The sequence below is a fragment of the Heterocephalus glaber genome, unplaced genomic scaffold (genome assembly GCF_053883595.1).
Source record: "Heterocephalus glaber isolate CG9 unplaced genomic scaffold, H.glaber_assembly_v1.0 deba00001773, whole genome shotgun sequence".
Lineage (NCBI taxonomy): Eukaryota > Metazoa > Chordata > Mammalia > Rodentia > Bathyergidae > Heterocephalus > Heterocephalus glaber.
The window spans coordinates 11,634,298-11,657,364 of NW_028258463.1; the positions used below are offsets into that span (position 1 = coordinate 11,634,298).

At 54.2% G+C, this 23,067-nt stretch overlaps 3 protein-coding genes across 11 annotated transcripts; 1 reads left to right on the top strand and 2 right to left on the bottom strand.

The window, feature by feature from the left end:
- Positions 1-106: 106 nt before the first annotated feature.
- Positions 107-2,338, bottom strand: Rpl27 (ribosomal protein L27). Of its 2 annotated transcripts, none has more exons than XM_004859289.3 (5): positions 2,233-2,338; positions 1,896-1,978; positions 987-1,156; positions 283-393; positions 107-197 (listed from the first exon to the last, which is right to left on the bottom strand). In XM_004859289.3, exons 2-5 carry the CDS (start codon positions 1,974-1,976, stop codon positions 149-151), a joined length of 411 nt encoding a protein of 136 aa, XP_004859346.1. In that variant the 5' UTR covers positions 1,977-1,978; positions 2,233-2,338; the 3' UTR covers positions 107-148. The 2 variants fall into 2 exon arrangements, with proteins under 2 accessions (XP_004859346.1, XP_004859347.1); XM_004859290.4 differs by having other exon boundaries at positions 2,168-2,257.
- Positions 2,339-2,414: 76 nt separating this feature from the next.
- On the bottom strand, positions 2,415-13,431 carry Rundc1 (RUN domain containing 1). Of its 5 annotated transcripts, XR_015447760.1 has the most exons (7): positions 12,891-13,431; positions 9,734-9,892; positions 8,720-8,918; positions 8,148-8,267; positions 5,917-7,672; positions 5,268-5,428; positions 2,415-4,607 (listed from the first exon to the last, which is right to left on the bottom strand). XR_015447760.1 is itself a non-coding variant. In XM_004859291.3 (5 exons), the coding sequence occupies exons 1-5, from the start codon at positions 13,386-13,388 to the stop codon at positions 6,807-6,809; spliced, it is 1,842 nt and encodes a 613-aa protein (XP_004859348.2). In that variant the 5' UTR covers positions 13,389-13,431; the 3' UTR covers positions 5,647-6,806. The 5 variants fall into 5 exon arrangements, 1 of the variants encoding a protein (XP_004859348.2); XR_015447761.1 differs by lacking the exon at positions 5,268-5,428 and having other exon boundaries at positions 6,701-7,672; XR_015447759.1 differs by lacking the exon at positions 5,268-5,428.
- A 49-nt stretch (positions 13,432-13,480) lies between these two features.
- On the top strand, positions 13,481-21,735 carry Ptges3l (prostaglandin E synthase 3 like). Of its 4 annotated transcripts, none has more exons than XM_087202397.1 (7): positions 13,481-13,871; positions 14,145-14,258; positions 14,349-14,415; positions 14,496-14,594; positions 16,203-16,378; positions 16,601-16,654; positions 17,555-21,735. In XM_087202397.1, the coding sequence occupies exons 1-7, from the start codon at positions 13,864-13,866 to the stop codon at positions 17,577-17,579; spliced, it is 543 nt and encodes a 180-aa protein (XP_087058523.1). In that variant the 5' UTR covers positions 13,481-13,863; the 3' UTR covers positions 17,580-21,735. The 4 variants fall into 4 exon arrangements, with proteins under 4 accessions (XP_087058523.1, XP_087058525.1, XP_087058524.1 ...); XM_087202399.1 differs by having other exon boundaries at positions 16,203-16,292; XM_087202398.1 differs by having other exon boundaries at positions 14,349-14,403.
- Positions 21,736-23,067: the final 1,332 nt, after the last annotated feature.

Consider the following 23,067-nt stretch of genomic DNA (forward strand, 5'->3'; position numbering starts at 1 on the left):
CAGGCAGCCAGGGGCATTTTTGTTTTGGGTACTGGGGATCAAACTCTGGACCTTGTGCTTGCGTGGCAGGTGGTGGAACCACTGAGCTAAATCCCCAACCCATAGGCATTTTTAAAAAAAACTTTTTAATGATGGAAACAAAACACATCTAAAACCGAAGCTTCTGGAAAAACCACTTGTTCTTGCCTGTCTTGTATCTAGAAGGGAAAAGAAAAGAACAGTGAAGGGAAGGACCTTTCCGCCCCGGGACACCCACACTCCGACACCCCCACGCCCTCCTACCTCTCCTCGAACTTGACCTTGGCCTCCCGGCGGGCCTTGCGCTTCAGGGCCGGGTCTCTGAAGACGTCCTTGTTGACCACAGTCTTGTCCAAGGGGATGTCCACAGAGTACCTGGGAACAAGCGGGGCAGGGTCAGCCGGGGCCCCATGCAACCCAGGTCCTCCGAGGACACTGGCCTGGCCAGGGGCGACCCCACAAAGACCCATCGAGTGCCTTACCGAAGTCCTGGTGATATTCTTTAGAAATCCTCATTTTCATGCTTTTTCACATGGATTCAAACGGTTGAGAATCTCCCAACTCTCTCTTCTAGCTAAGACTCTCCAACCACAGCCCAGCAATAAATGCAGTCCCAGCCCTTGGGGTTCGGGAGCCTCTGCTCTTCACACCGTGTGGGGCAGTGCACGTGCCCCAGGACACCCCGAGCAGCATGCTTGAGGAACAAGGGCAGGGTCTGCTTGCTTCCAGCGTCCAACACTAGGATCTGTGTACCCTGGATCACTGCCCACCTCGGAGCTGCACCCCAGCTCTCCCCAGAGCCCAGGATGGGCTCAAATTTGCAGCACTCCTCCTGCCCCAGCCTCCCGAGTGAGAAAGAGAAAGCAGGGCAGACGAGCAGACCCTCGGCTGAGGGGGACGGAAGCCAAACGTGACCATCTCTTTCCGAAGAAATACACAGCACTCCTGTCCGATCCAGAAACACTCACCTTGTGGGCATGAGGTGATTGTAGTTATACACCTTCACGAAAGACTTGATCTTTGACCTCTTGGCGATTTTCTTCTTGCCCATGGCGGCTGTCACTTTGCGGGGATAGCGGTCAATTCCGGCCACTAGCGCGTGGCTGTAGGGGCGGTCGGAGGTGCCATCGTCGATGTTCTACGGCAGGAAGCATCACAGGTGTGAGCGCCCCAGGCCTCAGAGACACTGCTGCCACCAGACAAGAGGCCGCAGCCAGGCCAGACGTCCAGAGTAAGAGCCCGAGTTTACTCCCACCAGGCAGTGTGGAACGGGTTGGGGCAGATAAGAGGACAGGAACTGTCCCTCCAGCATCCGGCAGGAGCTGGAGCCAAAGACCGGGTCCTAGAAACTCATACCCGCTGGCCCCATCTTACTGCTAAGGAATTGAGGGCAGCGCCAGGACAGGGACACTGGCAGCCGAACGCCAGCGACCAGAATCGGCCAGGTGGGGTCCCCACATCAGCATCACCGGTGGTGTTCTGTGGCCAGAGCCCCAAACCATAGGGAGACAGCAAATAGTGAGGGTCTAAAATACTGCATACAGTGACCATTTCTTTTGGAGGAAAAAAGGTCCATGTAGCCCAGGCTGGCCTGGTACTCGTCGAGATCCTCCTGCCTCAGCCTCCCGAGTGCTGGGATGGCAGGCGTGTGCCACCACGGCCGACTGTGTCTCACCTGTTCCCGGCTGCTGCTCCCACCACCTGTCCGACCTCAGGCACAAAGCCCCGGCCCCTCCAGACCTCGGCCGCGGGAGAGCCACGCCGCGCACGGCCCAGGAGCCCTGCTCGACTCACAGGGCCTGTCTTCCCTCCTCCTCCCGCGGCCCCTGCCCCGATCGAGGCCCGGACCCAGCCTGCCGCCCGCCGGGCCCCGGTACCTTCACGATGACGGCTTTGCGTCCAGAGTAGCGTCCGGCCAGGACCAGCACCACTTTGCCGGGTTTCATGAACTTGCCCATTTCTGCAGAGTAAGAAGGGGCCGCTCAGGACTCCGCGAGGCCCCAAGCCGCCCCCAGCCTGCGAGCAAGCCCAGGCGCAGGCCCGGAGCGTTGGGCTGCTCACTGTCGTCCTAGCCCAGCCCGCCCGTGGGAATCTGCTCGCAGAACAGGATCCGCTGGGAAACCCCAGGACACGTAGCGGCCGAACACACCCGGCAGCAGACCCCTCGATCCCGGATGGCGCCGGATTAGGAGACCTGACCGAGCCTCTACTCACCCACTGCACCAAACCGGACCTACAGCAGAAAGGAAGAAAATGTACTTCCGCTAACCTTTCACACCGCGGGTTTGCGTCACTTCCGGTCCCGCCCCTCAGCCCTCGGGCGCGGGGGTGTGTGGTGCTTAGGCTGTGTTGTGGACGGAAGAAGCTAACAAGCGGAAAGTAAAGCTTGGCAGGGCACGTATTTGAATCAAACTTTATTAGTAGTTGCAGCTGTAGTCCAGAGCAAAGGAGTCCAGTCTCCGGTCTTCGCAAGCGCAGAGAGGGTGTGTCTGCACGTGGGCTTTCAGCTTTGCTGTCTCTTTTTCCTTTTCCCTCCTCTGGCGCTAGGAGGGGGGCCACAGGCTAAATTTCCTTTTTTTTTTTTTTCCCCAGGGATCGAACTCAGGACCTTGAGCTGGCAAGGCAGGCGTGGTCCCACTGAGCTAAATCCCCGGCCCTAAAATTTACTTTTTCGCCCTGGAAGACGCAGGGAACAAAATAGGACGTTTAATGATGCTTGCCGTGTTCACTGTTAGCAAGGAGCGGAGGCGAAGATGAAACGCGGGCCTGGGCCTCCAACATTCAGCCTAGCAGTGTCCCAGCTGCCAGGCCAGGCTGCTCTGTTTACACTGATTTGACCCTCAGGAGGCTGCAGGACACAGGCGCTAGTCTGATCCTCGTTCTACAGCTGAATGTAGGGAGGTTTAGGCTGATCATAAAAGCCCAGGAGAGTAGGTGGCCAGGTTGGGACTCAGACCTCAGCCGTCCACTGAACAGCCCCGGCACGGTACCCGGCGCTGTAGTGAGCCCCGCAGCCCTTGGGTTATTTTCCTCCCATCTAGACAGGGAATTGCAGTTCAGAGGGGGACAGTTACCGACCTGAGATCGAGCCTACTCCCTCTCGTAGATGGATTCATCTGGGTCTGAACCCAAGTCTAGTAGGTACCCAAGTGAATTGCCTCCCGTCACTCACCGGGACGGTACTTCCTGCTGAGACCTTCGCATTGGTTTGGGAGGTCAGACGACACCCTTGACACCCTTAAAAATCTCTGGCTCACATTTGTGAACCCGGGGTGTCCTCCAAGTCCAAGAGGAAGACAGAGTATCTCATGGTTCTTGCTCTTCTGAACGTGTAAGGCCTAAATAGGTCTCATTTGGGCAAGATGTGGAAACATCTCCACGGGTTTTTTTAGTAATTTTCGGGGTTTTTTGATACTGGGGCTTGAACTTGGGACCTTGCACTTGGCCAGGCGAGCATCAGAACCACTGAGCTTGATCCCTGGCCCCTATTTTAGCTTTTTTGAGGTAGTGGGAATTGAACTCAGGACCTTGCCCCTGAGCTAAATCTCAGCCCTATTTTTTTTGAGACAGGGTCTCCCTATATATTTCAGGCCTTCCTTGAACTCACTTATCCTCCTGCCTCAGCCTCCTGAGTGCTGGGATCACAGGCGTGTGTCACCACACGCCTGGCTCTGTCCAATTCTTTTCTGCTGTTTGGAATAGGGCATTTGGAGGCAAAGGGACCTCAGTGAAGATCTACTCTGGCCTCTGAGTTCTAGAGCAGCAGGCAGAGTTGGTGGCACAGGAAGTCCCCAGTGCTCCTCCTGTGACCTTGCACTCCCCTGCACATCTCTGCCTCCATGATCTTCTCCCAGCACCTTCATCTGTTCCTCTTTTGCTCCTTCTTTGGAGAAAAACCCAGAAAGCTTGCAGTCACCTTGGGAGTGTGTGTTGCTAGGGATTGAACCCAGGGCCTCACACATTAGGCAAATGCTCTGCCACCAAGCTAAATCCCAGCACACACACACACCCACTTTTTCTTTGGATTGCCTGGGCTGGCCCTGAACCTTTGATCCTCCTGCCTCAGCCTCCCAAGCAGGTGGGTTAAACGTGTGCACTGCCGCGCCTGGCACCTTACAGCATACTTATACTGTGGACCCTGCAGCTCCGTGGGCTGTGGATCCACAAATAGTTTGTTTCATCGCTGCTCAGTGGTAGACTTGAGCTGACTCCCACACCAAGGACAGAGCTCTGTTTTCCTATACCCAGGTCTAGCAGGCAGCTGGGGTCTAGCTGCTGGCGGGATTGTCCCTGTGGCTACACCCTAGGGTTTTGCTAAGGTGGCAGAGCAATGCCCATCCCCCTGCCCCAGCCCAGAGCTCTGAACAGAAATTTCTGGCAATTATGTAGAAAATACTTTTCCCTCCTCAGAGAGGGTAAAATCGGGGGATGGGTAAAAGGGAGAAATGAACAGAAGGTCCTAGAAACAGCATCATGCAGTGAGGTATTGATAAGGACAGAGGCTTCAGACGCAGGCAGCTTGAGTTCAAATCCCTTCTCTTGGCATCATGGGAAGCTGGTAATCTAAGTAACTTCTCGGTCACTTGTTTCTGTAAAGTGGGGACAGACAAGAGGGTCACATCCTAGAAGGAATTAGGGTAACACAAAAACACTCCCCACTGTGCTGGCTGTTTTTTTGAGACAGGGTCTCACTCTGTAGCCCAGACTGGCCTTGAACTCATTGATCCTCCTGCCTCAGCCTTCTGGGTGCTGGGATTACAGGCAGGCGCCCCCACACCCGGCTTTTGTGCCAACTGTTTTCTTCAGTGCTGGGGACAGAACCTGAGACCTCAGGCAGTTGGAGCAGGTGCTCTACACCCCATGCTGTGCTCCTCCTGGCCCTAGGAGTCTGAATGCACAAGAGCTTTTTTGAGGGTTAGAAAAGGACAGGTCCAGGGTGAGCCCAGGGCTGTGCCTATGGCTTCATTTGGGCAAGATACCAGCCACCACCCTAAATGAGGGCCAGTCAAGTGGACCTCACGGTGCCAATTCCAAGAGCAGCACATGTGGCGGTAAACTCTTGTCAACCTGATCAGCTTGGGGGCCGCCTAGGGATCAGTGAAGCACACTTCTGGGTGCGTCTGGGTGTGCCATGGAGGTGTGACTTCAGGGACTCCATCTGGCCCCTGGACCCTCCTCTCTGGTACTGTCTCCTGCTCCGCTCTGCCAGGACTATTCGTTATGTTTTTGCCTTCTTGGAGCCAGCTGACCATGGACTGAATCTCCCACAGCCGTGGGCCAAATGAAGCCTCTGCTCCTTTAAGCTGAGGTGCCAGGTGCTGCATCCTGGCAACAGGAAAGAGACCATACAGGATGGGACTGCAGGCGAGAGCAAGATGGATGATGATGGCCACGGCACTTTGCAGTGGATCTGTTCAGGTAAAAACCCACACACGTGTGAGTGCACACGCACACGCACACACACACACACACACACACACACACACGGGGCACTACCATCAGGTCTGGGTGGATCCACAGTGGGGGAAGGGGGAAGTGGACAGTTCTGGCAGCCGTTTGGAGCTGGGTGAGACGAGGGATGAGGCCAGCGAGACAGGGGCAGCAGAGCCCAGCACGCTGCACAGAGGCTGCACAAAATACTGATTTTATTGGCAACCACAAACGTTTCTCTTCAGACTTCACAATTACTGTTTTTGTGGTGCTGGGGACTGGATCAGGCAAGCGCTCTGCCCCTGAGCGGTGTCGCCGGACCCTTACATTTACCCTGCCTTACAGGGAAATTGGACCGGTTCTAACAAAAAATCAGCAGTGCATCTTAAGTAACATGCTGCTGATCACAATTTAAGTGAAAATGTACAACATCAAGGTGCAGAGACCAAGTGCAGCTGGCGATCTCACCTGTGACTGGCGCGATGCTGAGCCCGCAGTGTCTCCCATCGCCGGCCAGGGCTGGAACAGAGCCTGCATGAGCTGAGTGAGGCGTGAGGACTCAGGGTCCACAGTGACATTAGGCCGTTAGCCACAGGGACCCGCTGCAGCTCCTGTCCCCACCGCAGGACCCGCCAGGCCATCAGACCTATGCCATATCTGGCCCCAGAACAAGTGGTGCCAGTGGCTGATGCCGGGGATGCACACCACGGAACCTGAGCACTCTGGAGTGAGGACGCGCTAAGCAGTGGTCTTGGTTCTACCTGCTGTGTGTCCCGTCTGGATGCACACAGAGGACACAGGATCAGACATGAGCTCTCATGCCCTCGACACTGTCACCTGCACTGTGAGGGCTCCCTTGTTCCCACCTCTCCAAGGAAAAGGCCCACAGTAAAATCATCTCCCAGGGAAATGTGGTCCTGACAGCCGCATTCAGAGCGCAGGGCCTGGCCTGACACTGGCTGGAGGGAAGAGGAATCGGCATTCCACAGGGGCTTCCAGCTCTGGCCCTGGGACCCCTGACTGTCTCCCTTGAGGGATGGGTGCTCAGAGCCACTATCAGGCACCTCGGGGCCTCAGGACCAGAAGCTCAGTCCCACGGTGACTGCCACAAAGACCCAAGTCTCTAAAACACAGTGGTGCACACGAGGCTGGGCAGAAGCTGTGCCCGAAACGGATTCCCGAGACACAGGCTCAGAAGGCCCAGGCCCAGGTGTGCGCGTGTTCGCACGCTGGGGTGGAAGCTGTTACTCACAGGGCTCTGTGCCTCGCAGCACTGCCCCTCCTTGGACTTTCTCACAAGAGGGTCCCGGCGCAGCCGAGTGGGAGGGCCAGGCAGGGCGGGGCCTCAGCCTGGGTCCTCAGAAGGCATCCTTGATGTTCTTGAGCTGGCGCACGGCCAGGTCCACAGGGAGGCTGAACCTGAGGCTGCTGAGGCGGCTGAGCAGCGTGAGGGCACTCTCGAAGCCTGTGCGGGCCATGTAGCTCCAGGGCTGGTAGTGCAGCTCCAGGAGGGGCCCCGACTTGCAGATGAGGTTCACCCAGGACACCAGGCGCTGCTCGTTGAGCGCCAAGCACACCAGCGCCTTCAGCTCGGAGTCCGCACTGCGCTTAAAGGGGTCGTGTTCAGTCAGCACCAGGTGGATGGCACTCAGCAGGCTCTGCTTGGGGGTCGCCACGGCACCACCCCCCACAGGCAGGGCAAAGGCCTGGGACAGCTTGCGGGCTGGGGACTCCACATAGGCGCGGCCGTTCTTGGCATGGTAGTACTTTACGAAGAGCTCCCAGGGATGCATGGCCTCGGGGCCCGAGGAGAAGGCTGGCAGCAGGCAGGCGAGCGGCGCCAGGACCAGGCTCACCCCGGGGGACGCAGCGTGCAGCCCGTGGGCCAGCAGGTCCCGCACGGCCACCGTCAGCTCCTTCCGCACTGCCGTGGTCAGCTCATCCCCGGCCCCTGGGGACGCGTCCCGGAGTGGCGCAGAGGTGACCACGTGGTCCTGCGGCTGGTGCCGCAGGGCCAGCTGCTTCACTTTGTCCACCGCCGCCTCCAGGCGCCTCAGCAGAGGGGTGTAGTCCCTGTCGGCCTGGCCCCTCTGCCACAGGCCAGGCGGGATCTGTCCTGTGGTGCAGCCAAACTGGCTCACAGCAAAGATCTGCAGCACGGCCAGCGCACGGCGCATCAGGTGCAGCCCCGACTCCCGGGTGTGCTTCACATCCTCCACCTTTGCTGTTTGGAAAAGACAGTGGCTCATCAGTAAGGAGCCCTCTGGGTCTCGCTGCGTATTCCAGGCTGGCCTCGAACTTGGCAGTGATCCTCCAGCCTCACCCTCCCAAGCGCTGGGATCGGGATCGCAGGTGTGCATCACCACGCCCGGCAGAGATGAGCTTTGCTTCTGCCCCACAACACAGACACTACAGAAGGCAGGGACCACCCAGCCTGGAGCTGGACTTTTCTTTTTGTTAATCACACCAGCTGCACTGAGACAACTCACACACCACACAAGGCACGTCCCCAAAGTGCAGGACCCAGCCACACCCACCCTAGTGGTGTGGGGCAGAGCTGTGCAGCCCTCACCGCAGTCTGGTCTACAGTATCTTTACCATCACCCCACGAAGCCCTGTAACACTAGCATGTTCTGCTCTGCAGACCCAAGCAAGCGCCGATGTGCTTCTGTCTCGCCTGGCCTCAGCGCCCCACTCACCTGTGCTGCCTCCTGGGGGGGCCTGGCCGCCGCCGGGCCCACTGGAGCCGCCTGCTGTCCTGCCGCTGGCCTTGCACGCACAGGGTCTGCCGCCTGCTTGCAAGGGGTTTCCTGCTTCATCTGCAAATAGGAGTTGCGGGAGGGGAGACATCAGGGCACCCCAACCAGCAGGAAGTCTACACACCCTTCCTGCCTATCACCAGGAAATGAGGACTGGCACCTGGCTGGTAAGTATTTACCAGGTAAACGAAGCACAAATCACTGTTTTATAGGTGAGCAGATGAGCCGGGAATTTGGCTCAGTGGTTTCACCGCCTGCCTTGCAAGCACAAGGGCCCGAGTTCGAGCCCTGGTACCAATCAATCAATAAATAAAGATGAGCAGAGCGAGACTCGCGCTTACCAGCCTGCCCAAGGACAGGAAGCTGGCAAGCGGCCAGGCTGGGATTTTAACTCTGCTCCCAAACCCTGAGCTCTTCCTGCTCCGCCATTCGGACCAGTGCCTTTGGGTCTCAGGGCTCAGCTGGGCAGAAGCAGGACCCCACACCCGCACCCTCCTCCCGCCCGCCGTGACCTTGGATGAAGCTGATGAACATCTCCAGGTCTCGGATCTGGGTCTTCAGCTGCTCCACCAGCTGCTCCTTCACTCGGGCTGGGCTCACCATCTGCGTCACAGCCGCGTCCACACGCTGGCGGAGCTCCTCGGTGGACAGTGAGCTGAGGTCCTCGTTCAGGTTCATGTCCAGCTTCTTTATCAGCTCGTCTATGATCACCTGCCAAGACGACAGCCGTGAGCACACCTCTGGGATTTCCAAGGAGATAGTGGGGAGAAGCTTTCTTCTTCTTCTGTTTTTTTTTTTGAGACAGCCCAAACTTGTTATCCTCCTGCCTCAGCCTCCCAAGTCCTAGGGCTACAAGTGTGTGCCAGCCTGGGTTTGTTTTTTTTTTAAAAAAAAACAACAGGGTCTCATTAAATTGCCCAGGCTGCCCTTGAACTTGCCATTCTCCTGCCCAATCTCCTGAGCAGCTGGGATCACAGGCATGCAGCACTGTACTCCGCTGCAAGGGACGTCACCCAGGCTTCTGCTCTTCTCGCGGGGAACAGGAGCCCTCCATTCCCCTCTGAGAGAAATCACTGCTCTCCATGCAAGTTTTTATACTGGGCTACTCAGCTTTCATTTGGGGACACTGTGAATGATCCACAGTGCCTGACAATCTAGAAAGCCTCAGATTGACTTTCGCTAAAAAGGTTCCAAGAGAACCCATGTTGGAAGGCCAGCCTTTAACTCCTGGGCTCCAGTGAGCCTCCTGCCTCAGCCTCCTGAATAGCTGGAACTACAGCATACCCCACTGCAGCCAGCCAGAACGCCTTCCTGCCTTCTGGTCCTCTATCTCTTCTCACCCCACTCCAGACAACTAAAGGAAAATCTACACAGCATCAAGGCACACTGCAGCCAAAATATCCCAGGGACGACAGGGCCTGGATAACGCGTTTCCCACGTGCGAATGAAACCTCCCCGAGAGCCGGGCCAGTCAATGGCTTCTCTGAGGCCTCTGGGGAAGGGCTGGTGCTGCCTCTGTCGCTCACCCGCTGCCTCTCCAGGACCATGGCCTGCGGCAGAGAGTCGTAGCTGCCCTCCTGGTAGGCAAATGTCTCCAGGTCATCCAGCTGGTTCTTAAGCTGCAGGATCAGCTCCCTCTGCTTCTCCCGCTGGATTTCCAGGCGCTGCCGTCTCTCCTGCTCACTCTGAGAAAAGAGATGGGTCTGTTTACAGAGCAGGCAGCTCGGGCACATTAAGAACCGTCTCTGGCTGGAGTGGAGCCCAGTGGTGGAGGGCTTGCCTAGCATGCCAACAGTCCTGGGTTCAATCCCAGCACCAGACATGCGGACAAAATGCTCAAGGCGGTGATGATGGTGAAATACTGTTTCCAGATCGCCCAGACAAAACCCTCCACTCATGAGATAGGTTCAAGAGTAATGATTTTGTTTTTGGTACCGGGGATCAAACTCAGGACCTTGTGCTTCAAGGCAGGCGCAGAGCCACTGAGCTAAATCCCCAGCTCCTGTTTTTGGTTTTTTGAGACAGGATCTCTCTATGTAGTTCAGGCTGGCCTTGAACTCACTATGGAGCCCAGGCTGGCTTCGAACTCGAAGTGATCCTCCTGCCTCAGCCCCGAGTGCTGGGATTACAAACATGCGCCACCACGCCTGCTGAATGGCGATTTCTTACATGTATGTTTTCTTTAAGAAAACATTTGTCCTTCATTGGGAATTGGGTCTAAATACAACGGGGCCTTTTGTTAAGTGTTTTCTGCTTTTTTCAAAGGTCTAGTTAGGCTAGAGAAAACTGATCTTGGCCAAACAGCCTCCCAGAAATGAAAGACCGCACCCGCTCCCTCTCAGTACTTTGCATGACTGCATTTGAAACTGTAAGTTTATATAGTATTAAACTTAACCTTAAAAAGGTACTTACCAAGCCCTCCAGAGGTAAGGTATGAGAGAGAACAAACAAAACACAGCAAGTTAACTTTCTGTTCATTTGTATCTAAAAAGCAACCATATGGCTTTAGTTTTGCTCTGCATAGAAACAGTCCTCTCTTAGGATGCCCCCTCAGGCCCCTCAGAGTGTCAGGTTTTTCTTGGAACCCCGTCTCTGTTCTCCACCCAGTAAGGGCCTGGGTCTCTGTTACAGGGTCCCCCACTTTCTGTGGGTGCGCATGAATCACTTCCCCCTCTGCACTTGTACACTTCCACCCAGACAGGTCCCACCACAGTATGTTTTTGATTCTGTCTCCACCAGTGATCAACTACTCAAGTACCTGGCCTTGACCTTGAGTCCCCAATGCTCAGGGTAGTGCCTGGCACAGGCCAGCTCTCAGGACATATTTGTTCTGTGATACTGAACTAGATTAGGTACCAAATGACAAATTTCAAATGCTGAACTCTGACCTGAGGAAGTTATCTAGCTAGCCCAAGGACAGAGAACTGGGGAAAGTCTTGGTTTTTGTTTTCTTTGTAACCCCCCCCAACCATAAACCCTGATTCTGTTTCCCTGAAGACTCCTGAACTGTCACTTGTGATGGTGGCTAGAGTTCGAGGGACAAGCCCAATAGGAGGAAGAACAGATGCCATTCCCAGTACGAACTGAGCTAAGGGAAAGCACTCTGTTATGGAAGTGGGGAGGGGGGTAAAAGCTACGGAGAAGATTCAGTGCTATTTTTTCTTTTTAAAGCATTACACTAGGCTGGGGATTTAGCTCAGTGGTGCCACCACCTGCCTTGCAAGTAGGAGGTCCCGAGTTCGATCCCCAGTACCAAAAAAAAAAAAGCATTACACTGTTTCTGAAAGTGAAAATGAATTACAAAAAAACCCAAAAAGCAAAACAAAAACAAAAACAAAAAAACAACCAAAAACAGTGCCACATCCACACAGAACCTTTGGTGCTGACTGCTCCTGAGCAGAGCCTGCCCACTGTAATTCCATGGCTTCTAGCTTTTGTTTTTTGTTTTCTGAGACAAGGTCTCGCTATGTAGTTCTTGGTGCCCTTGAATTCACTATGGAGCCCGGGCTGGCCTGGAACTCATGGCCATCCTCCTGCCTCAGCCTCCTGAATGGTGGGATTATAGGTGTGCACCACCACAGGGGACGACGGTTTCTATCTTTAAGTGTGGCCATTTGAAGTGGCTGTTCCTGTGGGAGGCCTTGGGTCTATGGAGAGAAGGGTGGAAAAGTAAACACAGGGTTGCTCCGGAGCAGCTCAGATTGGAATAAACACATGGTATCTGCTATTGATACATTTTCTCTGCTAAAACCACCTGGAGGGAGAAGAAGGCCTCGTGTGGGTTGTAACTTGGAAGAATGAAAATGTGAAAAGCACCAAGTCTCAATCTCACAAGTTACCCACACTGTGCACTTCTGGGATTCAAAGCCTATAAAGAAACAACTTCTTGATGTGGTACACAGAGTTTCACTATGGTTAGGAAATTCATACAATCAGGAGTCGCAGACCTTTTGACCATGACAGACCATGACCTAAGAGACCATGTTGACCGCCAAAATTTTGGCTCAGGTAAGAGAACATAAAGATTTAAAGGCTGCCCAGATTCTAGGAAAGCGTGAGAATTGACTGAAATTTTCACGGGTTCCAACTCACTTTCCTTTCACTTGCCAATTCTCCTCATCAGCAAAAGTGCACAGCTGGGGGAGGGCGTGCTCAGGGGCAGGGTGCCGGCTTAGCACCCTTATCAGGTGCAAGGCCTAGGGTTCCATCCTCGCACGGGAAGTGCTAAGGACCTAGAACGTGATGTGGCGTGCGGCAAATAAACCGGAGTAGCACGGTTTCCGTCGCCTTTTGGGGGGGGACCGCGGATCGAACTCGGGACCTTGCGCTGGCGAGTCAGCCGGCGGCACCATTGAGCTAACTCCCCAGCCCTCCGTCGTCGTCTTTTTTTTTTCTTTTTTTTGGTACCGGGGCTGGAACTCGGGGCCCTCGCGCTTGCGCAGCAGGTGGCGAAACCACTGAGCTAAATCCCCAGCCCCCATCGTCTTCTTGATGCTCAACTGGCTTCCTGCTCCTCACGTCCTCACTCGGCGTGCACGTTTTCCACGCCTCAGGTCACCCATCCTGCACGCAGGTTCCCAGGCCTCTCTGTCCACTTGTCCCCTGTCTATCTCGGACACACACAAGTCCATCCAGCCGGTGGCTTCTGTCATCTGCACCTCTGTCCCCAACCCCGCCGCTCACCTGGCTCTCGCCCCGCACCCGCGGCCGCTGCCCGGGTGGCCCGTCGCCCTCATAGTCCTCGTCGCAGGTGGCGTCCCTGGGCCCCTCGTCCCCCAGCACGTGCGGGCAGCCGCGGAAGGCGAAGTCCTCGAGCTCGCGCAGGAGGCGCTGCTGCTCGGCCGGCGCCCCGCGCACCACCTGACGCAGGCGGAACTGCACCTGAGCGAAGTGCGAGGACAGCGCGAGGAGCGCCGAGTCCAGCCGCCGCCGCTCGGCCCGCAGCCGCCGCAACGCCCGGGTCGGCGAGCCTGGGGGAGACCCCGGGGCCGTCCCGGACTCCTCAGCCGCCTCCGAGAACGCGGCCGTCCCGGACCCGGCCTCGGCCACCGCCCCCACCGGGGCCCAGCGGACTGCCTCGCACGGCGGTGGCGACTCCTCTTCTTCCTCCTCTGCGTCCTTCGCCTTGGACTCAGCGGCCGCCGCCGTCACCCGTCCCGGGGCAGCTCGCATGGCCGCCATCTTCCCGGAAGCGCCGCCTCATGGGGGGGGCGCAAGGGGGCGCACCCTCGCTGCCATGGCAACAGCGCGCGGGGAGGGCGGGAGTCTGGGGCGGGACTTCCGGGAGGACGTCCTCGGGGGCGGCTCCCCGGAGCCTTCGTCCTGGCCAATCATCTGTTGTTGAGCGGCTGCTGTGAATTGAGCACGGGATGCTCAGCCGTGGAGAAGCCGCGAATGCGGCCGGGGGCGAGTCGTTCGTTCGCCCCCGAGGGATCTCCCCTCATCTGAGCGCCTCTGGAGGCCCCGCGAGCTGCAGATGCTGGGCTGAGCTCTCCCGGCTCCCATCCCCATGCAGATCCTGGGCTGCCGCGCCTCGTCCCTTCTTCGCTCCCTTCCCTCAGCCATATAAGGAGCGACAGCTGCCAGGGCGGCCCCAGGATCTAAAGATAGCGGCCAGGCCCGGGACTCCAGACGCCACCGGGCAGCAGGAGTCGCCATGGCACGGTGAGAGGTTCGGGGGCCCCACCCCGCCCCGGACTGTCCCTGCCCCAGTTCTGCGCACTGCAAGCCCCGTGGGAGCCCTGGACACCCGGGCTCTGACTGGGCCGAGGGGGAGAGACGCGAGTGCTCCCCTAATTTCCTACTTCCCGCCCCCAAGCCTGGCACCTTGGATTCCCCCGGGCTCACCCACCCCACCTCCACGCTCCTGGCGCTCCCTTCCCTCTCCCTCTCCCCACCGAGTGACGCTTTGACAGACTACCGTCGTGCCCTCCTCAGGCAGCACGCGCGGACCTTGTGGTACGACAGGCCCAAGTACGTGTTCATGGAGTTCTGCGTGGAGGACAGCACGGACGTGCACGTGGTCCTCGAGGACCACCGCGTGGTGTTCAGGTAGCGCCTGCCCTCGGGCCCGGCTCCCCGGACGCCCTTCTCCAGCGCGGTCGCAGCGTTGACATCGTCTCGGTTTCATTGCCTCCGCAGCTGCAAGAACGGCGATGGGGTGGAGCTGTGCAACGAGATTGAGTTCTACGCCAAGGTGAACTCCAAGGTGAGGGGTGCGCGCAGGCTGCCCGGGGCTCTGGAGATCACCCCAAAACCCAGACGCTGAGCACGAGGCTCTGTCTGCAGGACTCCCAGGATAAACGCTCTGGCCGCTCTGTAACTTGTTTTGTGAGGAAATGGAAGGAGAAGGTGGCCTGGCCGCGGCTCACCAAGGAGGATATCAAGGTGAGGGCAGCGGGGGTGCTGGGCTTTCTGTGTCTGTCCACAGGCTCAGCGACCTGAGTCAGAGCCGCGACGGCCCTGCCTCCTCTCCGGCCAGTATCAACTCACTAGCTTCTGCCTATTTGACGTTTTAAATACTGTTAGTATTTTCTGGTACGGGGGTTTGAACCCAGGGTTTTCACACTGAGCTGCATCCCATCCCTTATTTTTTGAGATACGGTGTCATTGAGTTGCTAAGCTGCCCAGGCTGGGCTGGAAGTTGTGATCCTCCTGCCTCAGCCTCCCAGAGTAGGCACACACCCGCCTGTGAACTCCTAAATATTCTTTTTTTTTTGGTATTGGGGATCGAACTCATGACCTTGTGCGTGCCCAGCTGGCATGGTGCTGCTGAGCTACATCCCTGGCTCTCCTAAATGTTCTTGAGTGCATCCCTTCCTTTCTTCCTGGCTCAGACTTCATCCCTCTGGGTTTGTTGGGAGGTTTGTTGCATATTTTCGGCCCCACACCCTAACTCTCTTCTGCATTGTCTTTCACGGTCTAAGACACACACCGCCCTTGTCACGCTCCCACATAGGACTCCCGAAGTGGCTTCTCCCCTCCTGTGGAAGTAGGGTGCCTGCTGGCCAAATGTGGCTTTCATGTTCCTTTGAGCAGGCTTCACAATATGAAAATTGTTTTGATTGGTTACTGACATTTACCAGTTTTTTTTGTTGTTCTTGTTGTTGTTGTTTTGGTACCGGGGGTCGAACTCAGGTCCTTGCGTTTGCGCAGCAGGTAGTGAAACCACTGAGCTAAATCCCCGGCCCTTTTTTTTTTTGGTACCGGGGATCGAACTCAGGACCTTGTGCTTTCCAGGCAGGTGGCAGAACCACTGAGCTAAATCTCTGGCCCACGTTTACAGTTTTTGATTTGTTGCTGACATTTAAAAATGTGGATATTTGCCTGTAATCCCAAGTGCTCAGGAGGCTGAGGCAAGAGGATCACAAATTCAAGACCAGCCTGGGAAACTTAGTAAGACCCTGTCTTAAAAGATAAAAAGGCCTGGAGATGTTGACCAGTGTTCAAGTGCTTGCCTAGCATGCTCAAAGCCATGGGGCCAATCCTCCTTACTGCCAAAAGAAAGTGGATATTTTGTCTACAAATGCAGATTCTTAACTGCTTTGAGAACTGGGAGGACCTGGCCATCCCACTGTAAATCCCCAGAGCCTGAATGGGGTGTGCGTTCTGCCCCCGTTTTCTCTTCTTCATTGCCTCCTGAGCTGCTTCCGCCACTCCTGGGGTGGACCCTACGTGCTCCACTCAGCAGCACCCGCAGCCTGGTCTGGCCCCCAGGAACGCAGCTCATTGTCTTGGGCGGACGTGGCTGACTCCCAGCGGCTTCAGGACCCGATCATTTCCAGATATGTTGGCTCCCCCTTCCATCTGCTCCTGGGAGGCAGGGCCCTGTGTCTCTCCAGCCACTGTTCCTGACCCTGAGCCTGACACCTGGAGCCTGGAGAGCCGGGACAGAGGCACGGGCGGAGTCCCCTCCACCACCGTCCTCTTCCCCGCCTGCCCCCCACACCCTCCCCAGCCGCCTGCCCCTGCCTGCGACTCTGCTTCTTCCCGCAGCCGGTGTGGCTGTCCATGGACTACGACAACTGGAGAGATTGGGAAGGGGACGAAGAGGGGGAGCTGGCGCAGGTGGAGCATTATGCGGAGGTGAGCTGCAGGCGCCTGTGGCACCGCCCAGTGCCCTTCTGTGTCCTGGCAGTGTCTCTCCGCCCACGGGCAGACTGCTCCTTGGCGTGAGTGCTCTGCATGTTCTGTGGACTGTTTCGGTTTTGGGTTTTGGGTTTTGGGGGTTTTTTTGTTTGTATGTTTTTTGAGACAAGGTCTTGCTCTGCAGTCCAGGTTGGCCTTGAACTCATGGCAGTCCTCCTGCCTCAACCTCCCCAGTGCTGGGGTTACAGGTGTGCGCCACTGTGCCTGGCTCTGCCCTTTCTTGTGACCTTTCTCTCTCCCACTAGCTTTTGCAGAAGGTCAGCACCAAGAGACTGCCCCCTGCCATGGATGACCTGGATGTAAGTAGAGCCTTCCCCTTCCCCGAGTCTCCTGTGGGCCTTCCAGGGAGCACCCGAGGGCTGAGGGGAGGCTCAGTGGTAGAGCACTTGCTTAGCCTGGGTGAGGTCCTGGGTTCCAGCTCCTCAAAAACAAGAGCAAAACGAATAGGACAAATGCAGATGCTCTAGAAAGCACCCATCCCAGCCTATGGCCCCTAGTAGTTCTCAGTTCATGGGCACAAATCTGAATTTGACACCCGAGGTTGAGTATTCTTCTAGCTTTAAGATATCCCAGTGAGGGCAGGTGTGGTGGTGCACACCTGTAATCCCAGCACCTGGAAAGCTGAGGCAGGAGGATCTCCAGGAGCTTGAGTACAGCCTTGACTACAGAGTTCGACCCTGTATCAAAAAATGAAGGCTGGGGATTTAGCTCACTGGTCCTGCCTCCTGCCTTGTAAGCCCAAGGACCCGAGTTCAATCCCCGGTACCAAAAAAAAAGAAAACAAAACAAGACCCCAAAACCCCAACAAGACTCCTTCCTCCCTTCCCTCTTCCCCTCTGGTCCTCCCTCCAAGAGCAGCTGGCCTTTTCAGCGTCCTCATGGTGTGGAACGGTGCAGTCACTGGAATCCAGAGACCAGGGGTGCACAGCACAGGGCTGGTGCTGACTTTGAGGGCCGGCAGCTTGCTTTATCATCTACAGTTAAATCCTCGCCTGCTTCCTCCTCACGAATGGAGTTTAGAAAGTCACACTGGGGCCAGGGATTTAGCTCAGTGGTTCTACTGCCTGCCTCGAAAGCACAAGGTCCTGAGTTCGGTCCCCAGTACCAAAAAAAAAAAAGTCACACTGGAAAGCTGGTGGGTGGGAACGCGCGGCCTGTGTAGGCACTGTAGGTGCTCTGTCCCCTATCTGTCTCCTCAGGATGACTCGGATGGCGATGTCCTGACCAGCAGTGGACTCTGAGCCCGCAGCGCTGGGAGGAGGCCTTGGTGCCTCTGCTGGCCTGAGAGCCATGGTCTGACTTCGGCCTGCTCTGAGTGGCGCTCATGGAGCTCAGGTCTGGCCTTCCTGGAAGCTCTTCCTTAGCGCTCCCCTCCCTTCCCCTCCCCTCCCGCTCAGCGTTTTCTAGTCTTGACCTGGCTGCTGTGTCTGGTGCCTGGAGAGCGAGGAGCAGACTGAGGGCGGCCAGCCTCCTGCCAACGGATGTGAGATCTCTGGGGTGCTTGAGTGTGTGTGTGCAAAAGCCAAAGAGGAAGCATAGATGACTGTAGATCTGTGGGACTGCCCTCTGCCCCTTCCCTCCATGCAGCTCCCTGCAGGGCTCCTCTGGGGTGCAGCAGGGCTGCCAGGAGCCACAGCAGGGTGCTGTGCTGCCGGTCCCCAGAGCCAGCAGCCAGCTTCTTGCTGGCTCCAGACAGGAGGCTCTTTTCTACTTCCAAAACTAATCGTTACTCAGCTAATGTCTGTCTCTTACTCTCCCATTGGGCGGCTACTTCATTCAGCTACAGAGGTTTTGGTTTAGGGTTGTTTTGGCGGCTGTGATGGGGAAAATAACTCCCACCTGTTAGATGTCAGCGATCCCGAGTGTGTGCTCTCACAACATCCGGGAATGAAACTGCAATCAAAGGCAGAAGTTAGAAGAGTTTTATTGGCAATGAGGGGAAGCAGAACAGACCCTGGATTTCCGGGAGGGGCCCCGAGTGGGTGGCCACAGAGGCTCACTATGGGGTGATTTACACAGCAAGGTCACAGTGTGGGGCAGAGCACAGTCAGCCTGCAGGGTGACAAGGACGCTAATGCTGATCAAATGGGAGAGGAGCCTCGCGGTGGGGTGCCTGGGAAGGACAGACCTTCAGGGCAGGGAGGGAGCAGGTCCTCACCCATGCGTCTGGTCTGTGGCCAGCTGGGTCTCTGGACCGGGTGGTGCTGTTCACAGCAGAGCCTTGGGCTGCGGCTCATCTCTAGGGAAGCTCACGGGCCTGGCTGTGGGTCTCTGCCTGTAGCCTGGCCCTCTTCAAATGCACCTCCAGCCACAATCCTGATGTCCTCATCTATTGCTGACTTCCTCCAGGGCCAGGTCCCTCTCTGACTGTTAGTTTCTCTCTAACTTAGCTGTCTGTAATGGCACTGGGGGTTGAACCCGGGGGTGCCGCGCTGCATCCCTAGCCCCCCCTTTTTTACCATTCTAAACATATACATATATTTGAGTATATGTGTGCATACATACATAGACATACACACAAACATATACACATAGGTACGTATGTAGTGATGTGCCTCGCAGAGATGGTCAGGGAATGATGGGCCACGTGAACAATGGTAGCCGCATGAGATTACACTGCCTATCATGGCCAGCTTAGTTTCAGCACACTGTAGGTTATTTGCACAATGATGAAATTGCCTAATGATGCACCCCTCAACATAACCCTCTTGTTGAACATTATGTGATTGTATTAAGTTCTCTGTACATTAATCGTTGTTAACAAAACTAACAAGGCCCCTAAAGTCACTGACTAATAAACAGTGAAGTAGTGAGAACCTAATGAGTCTGGCTCCAGAGCCCATGCGTATGACCCTATACTATGCCATACTGGCGAAAAGCACGATGTGGTGGGTTTGAGCAAAGCTACATATTGTGGCATTCTGAGACGGAGCAGGGGCACCACTGACAATACTGTACACCTATGGAGGTGTCTCCTGCAGTTGGGGAATGCGGTGGCCCTGCTGGGAGCCCTGGAGTGAGTCTGGACCCCAGGCCCTTTTAAATGTTGAGGCAGGGTCTCACAAAGTTGCAATGGCTGCCTTGAGCTTGTCATCTGCCCCAGCCCCTGGAGTAGCTGGCTAATCACAGTCTTTTGTATACATTAGGCACTCAAAAAATGTTGGTAGGCCAGGTATGGCAGTGCACACCTGGAGTCCCAGCTATTCCAGGGTCCAAGGCAGAATTCAAGCCCAACTTGGGCAATTTAATGATTTAAAAGACTGTCTCAAAAATATATTTTAAAAAAGGCTTGGGGATGTAGCTCAGTGCAAAGGCCCTGAGTTCAATCCCCAGTAAGCACTGCAAAAAAAAAAAAAAAAAAAAGTTTGTGGCCAGGCATGGTGGCAAACGTCCCTAATCTGAAAATCCAAAATCTGAAATGCTTTGAAATAGAGTATTTTTTTTTTTTTGGTATCGGGGATTGAACTTGGGACCTTGGGCTTGCAAGGCAGGTGCCGGAACCACTGAGCTAAATCCCCAGCCCAAAACAGTATTTTTATTTTTATTTTGTTACTGGGCATTGAACTCAGTGCCTTCACATTGAGCTATATATCCAGCCCATTTTTTAGCTGATCCTCCTGCCTCAGCCTCCTGAGTGCTGAAAAACAGGCATGCACCACCACACCCAGTTTGGCACTGAATTATGTCCCTGGGCCCCAAGTTGCTCCTTGATGAAGCTATCAAGTGTCACTCCCACCAATTATGAGAGCGTTCCATTCTCCTAAGCCTCTTAGATACCTGGCAAGATAATATTACTTGGTGTAGTTTGTATTTTTATATCATTATGGGATTGCATGTGACTTTTATTAGGGAGTCCTCCTGTTTAGTGTGTTCTAGCAATGTCTTTTGATCATTTTGCTATTGACATTAATTCTTAAACTGTAACTTTTCTTTTTTTTGGTATTGGGGATTGAACTCAGGACTTTGCGCTTGTGAGGCAGGTGCGGTGCCACTGAGCTAAATCCCTGGCACAATCCTCAAACTTTAAAAAATACCGACAGGAAAAAAAAACAAAAAAAAAAAACGGGCCGGGGATTTAGCTCAGTATTTCCCTGCCTGCCTCGGAAGCACAAGGTCCTGAGTTTGATCCCCAGTACCAAAAAAAACCCCACTGACGTCCAAAGTGTCATTACTAGCCAGGCACAGTGGTGCACACCCGCGATCCCAGCTACTTGGGAGCCTGGGGCAAGAGGGTTTTGAGTTTGAGGCCAGCCTGGGCAGCTCAGTGAGACCTTGTCTCATATGCTTTTTTTCTCTTTATTTTTCTATTTGCAGTGCTGGTACCTTACACATGTTAAGTCCATTTTTAAAAAATGTTTATTGGTATATAGTTATGATACAGAATATTTGGATTCATTTTGGGGAATTGGTACATATGTATATCATGATCTTTTGTTTTTTTGATACCAGCCATGGAACTCGGCCCTTGCCCTTGCGAGGCAGGAGGCAGAACCACTGAGCCAAATCCCCAGCCCCTAGCTTGATCATTTTAACCTCCTTTCTTCTCCCGCTCTCCCTAGGCAAACACCAGCACTGAGCTTCACCCCCAGAGGCAGATCTTGTGCAATAAGAAAGGCTGGGGATGTAGCTGAGTGCTCCCCAAGTTCAATCTCCAGGACCAGACCCCCCCAAAAAAGTAACATTACTGTCATGTTTTACAATTAACTAAATATTTTATGTGTTCTTATTAAAAATGTTTGAAGCTCATATAGGTGAGGTGGCACACACCTGTAATCCTAGCACTTCTTGGCTACATTGCAAGTTCAACTTCAGCCTGAGCTATGTAGTGAGGCTTTGTGTTAAAGCAAAACAAAAGTTTCAACTTAATATCCTTCTTTTTTTGAGACAGGGTCTCACGATGTAGTTAGGTTGGGCTTGAACTCACTATGTAGCCCAGGCTGACCTTAAAATCATGGTGAGATCCTCTTGCCCCAACCTGGAGTGCTGGGATTACAGGTGTGCACCACTATGCCTGGCCTTGAACCCCATATCTTTATAAGGTGGACCTCTTCTTCATAGTATGTGTTAGGGTTTGTGTCAAGCCATCCCCCCAAGGCCTCATGTGCTCGTTGGCTATTTTGGAGGTAGTTGAATCAAGAGTGTGTGATTGATTCATGGTGGGGCGAGGCCCGAGGGCACTAGGAGTAAGGGTGTGAGTGCTGCCCACCCCTAAGTCTGAATAAGATAAAAGGGACAGGAAAGAGCTGTTAAGGTCCCTGGCTGCTTTTGGTGTCTTCCACCACCATGAACTGTTGCCCCTCTGCCACCCTGCCTTGGAGCCAGCTGAATATGGAGTGAAACCTCCAAGAATTCTAAGCCAAATAAACTTTTCTCCCTTTAATTTTGGGTGTTGGGTATTTTGTCTCAGCAATGAGAGAAAAGTAGCTAACACAGTATGGATGGAACAGGTCACACCATATGGCAGAGTTGAGACCTGAACTTGAACTTGTATAATATATGTATGCTTATCCACAATCCTGAAAACCAAAAAACTTTTTTTGTAACTTGACACCAAAATTTATTTGGCTGCAAAGTTTGACCTAAAATGTGAGGCTGTCGATAGTCTTTGTTTATTCCATTACGAATACTGTTTTGCAGCATAAATATTATTGTGTTGGATTAAAAGATGTTGCCCTGGGCCGGGGATTTAGCTCAGTGGTTCCACCACCTGCCTTGCAAGCACAAGGACCTGAGTTCGAATCCCAGTACCAAAAAAAAAAAAAAGATGTTGGGCCTGGGATTTAGCTCAGTGGTTTTGCCGCCTGCTACGCAAGCGCAAGGATCCGAGTTCAATCCCCAGTACCAAAAAAAAAGATGTTGCCTCTGAGTCCAACCAAAATATGTTTCATAACACATGGGCTGTGTTCTGCATTAACTGTCAAAATTCTGAAAAATTGCAGGGCTGTAATTGGGGCACAGGGTGGCACAGGCCTGTAATCGCAGCTACTGAGGAGGCTGAGGCAAGAAGACTGATTCCACGCTTGAGGCCAGCTTGGGTAACTGAGCAAGACTTTGTCTCAAAATAAAAAATGATGCCTGCTGCCCAAGTGCAAGGACCGGAGTTCGATCCCCAGTACCAAAAAAAAAAAAAGAAAAGCTAAAAAGGCGTCAAGATGTCCTAGCTCAGTGCTAGAGGGTCCTGGGGTTCAGTCCTCTATAGCATTAAAAAAAAATCTAAATTCAAAAAAAAATAAAAATAAAATAAAAATTCTAAATTCTGAAACATTTGGAGCCTTCTAACTTTAGTTGATATAAAAGAGCAGAGAGTTAACTTTAACTTTTAATCCATTTAACGTTTCAAGGCGTTGGTCATAGCTTGTTACTTCTGTTAACCTGCCTTGTGCTGTCCAGTTCGGTAGCCCCAGCCAAATAGGGTCCTGAGTATCTGAGACGTGGTTCATCGGAACTGAGATGCCCTGTGTAAAATACTGTGACCTGAAAATTTTGTATGGGGAGAAAGGTAAACTTTTCGCTAATTTTTAAATATTCTTGGTCGGGATGTAGCTCAACGGTGCAGCGCCTTCCTGGCAAGCGCGAGGCCCTGAGTTCAATTCCTGGTACAAAAAAAAGAATTAGAATAAATATTCTTTACATGGCGAAATAATAATGCAGTCTCCTGAAGATGTTCGATTGGGTATATTAACGTTACACCTTCCAGTATTACTTATCTCCA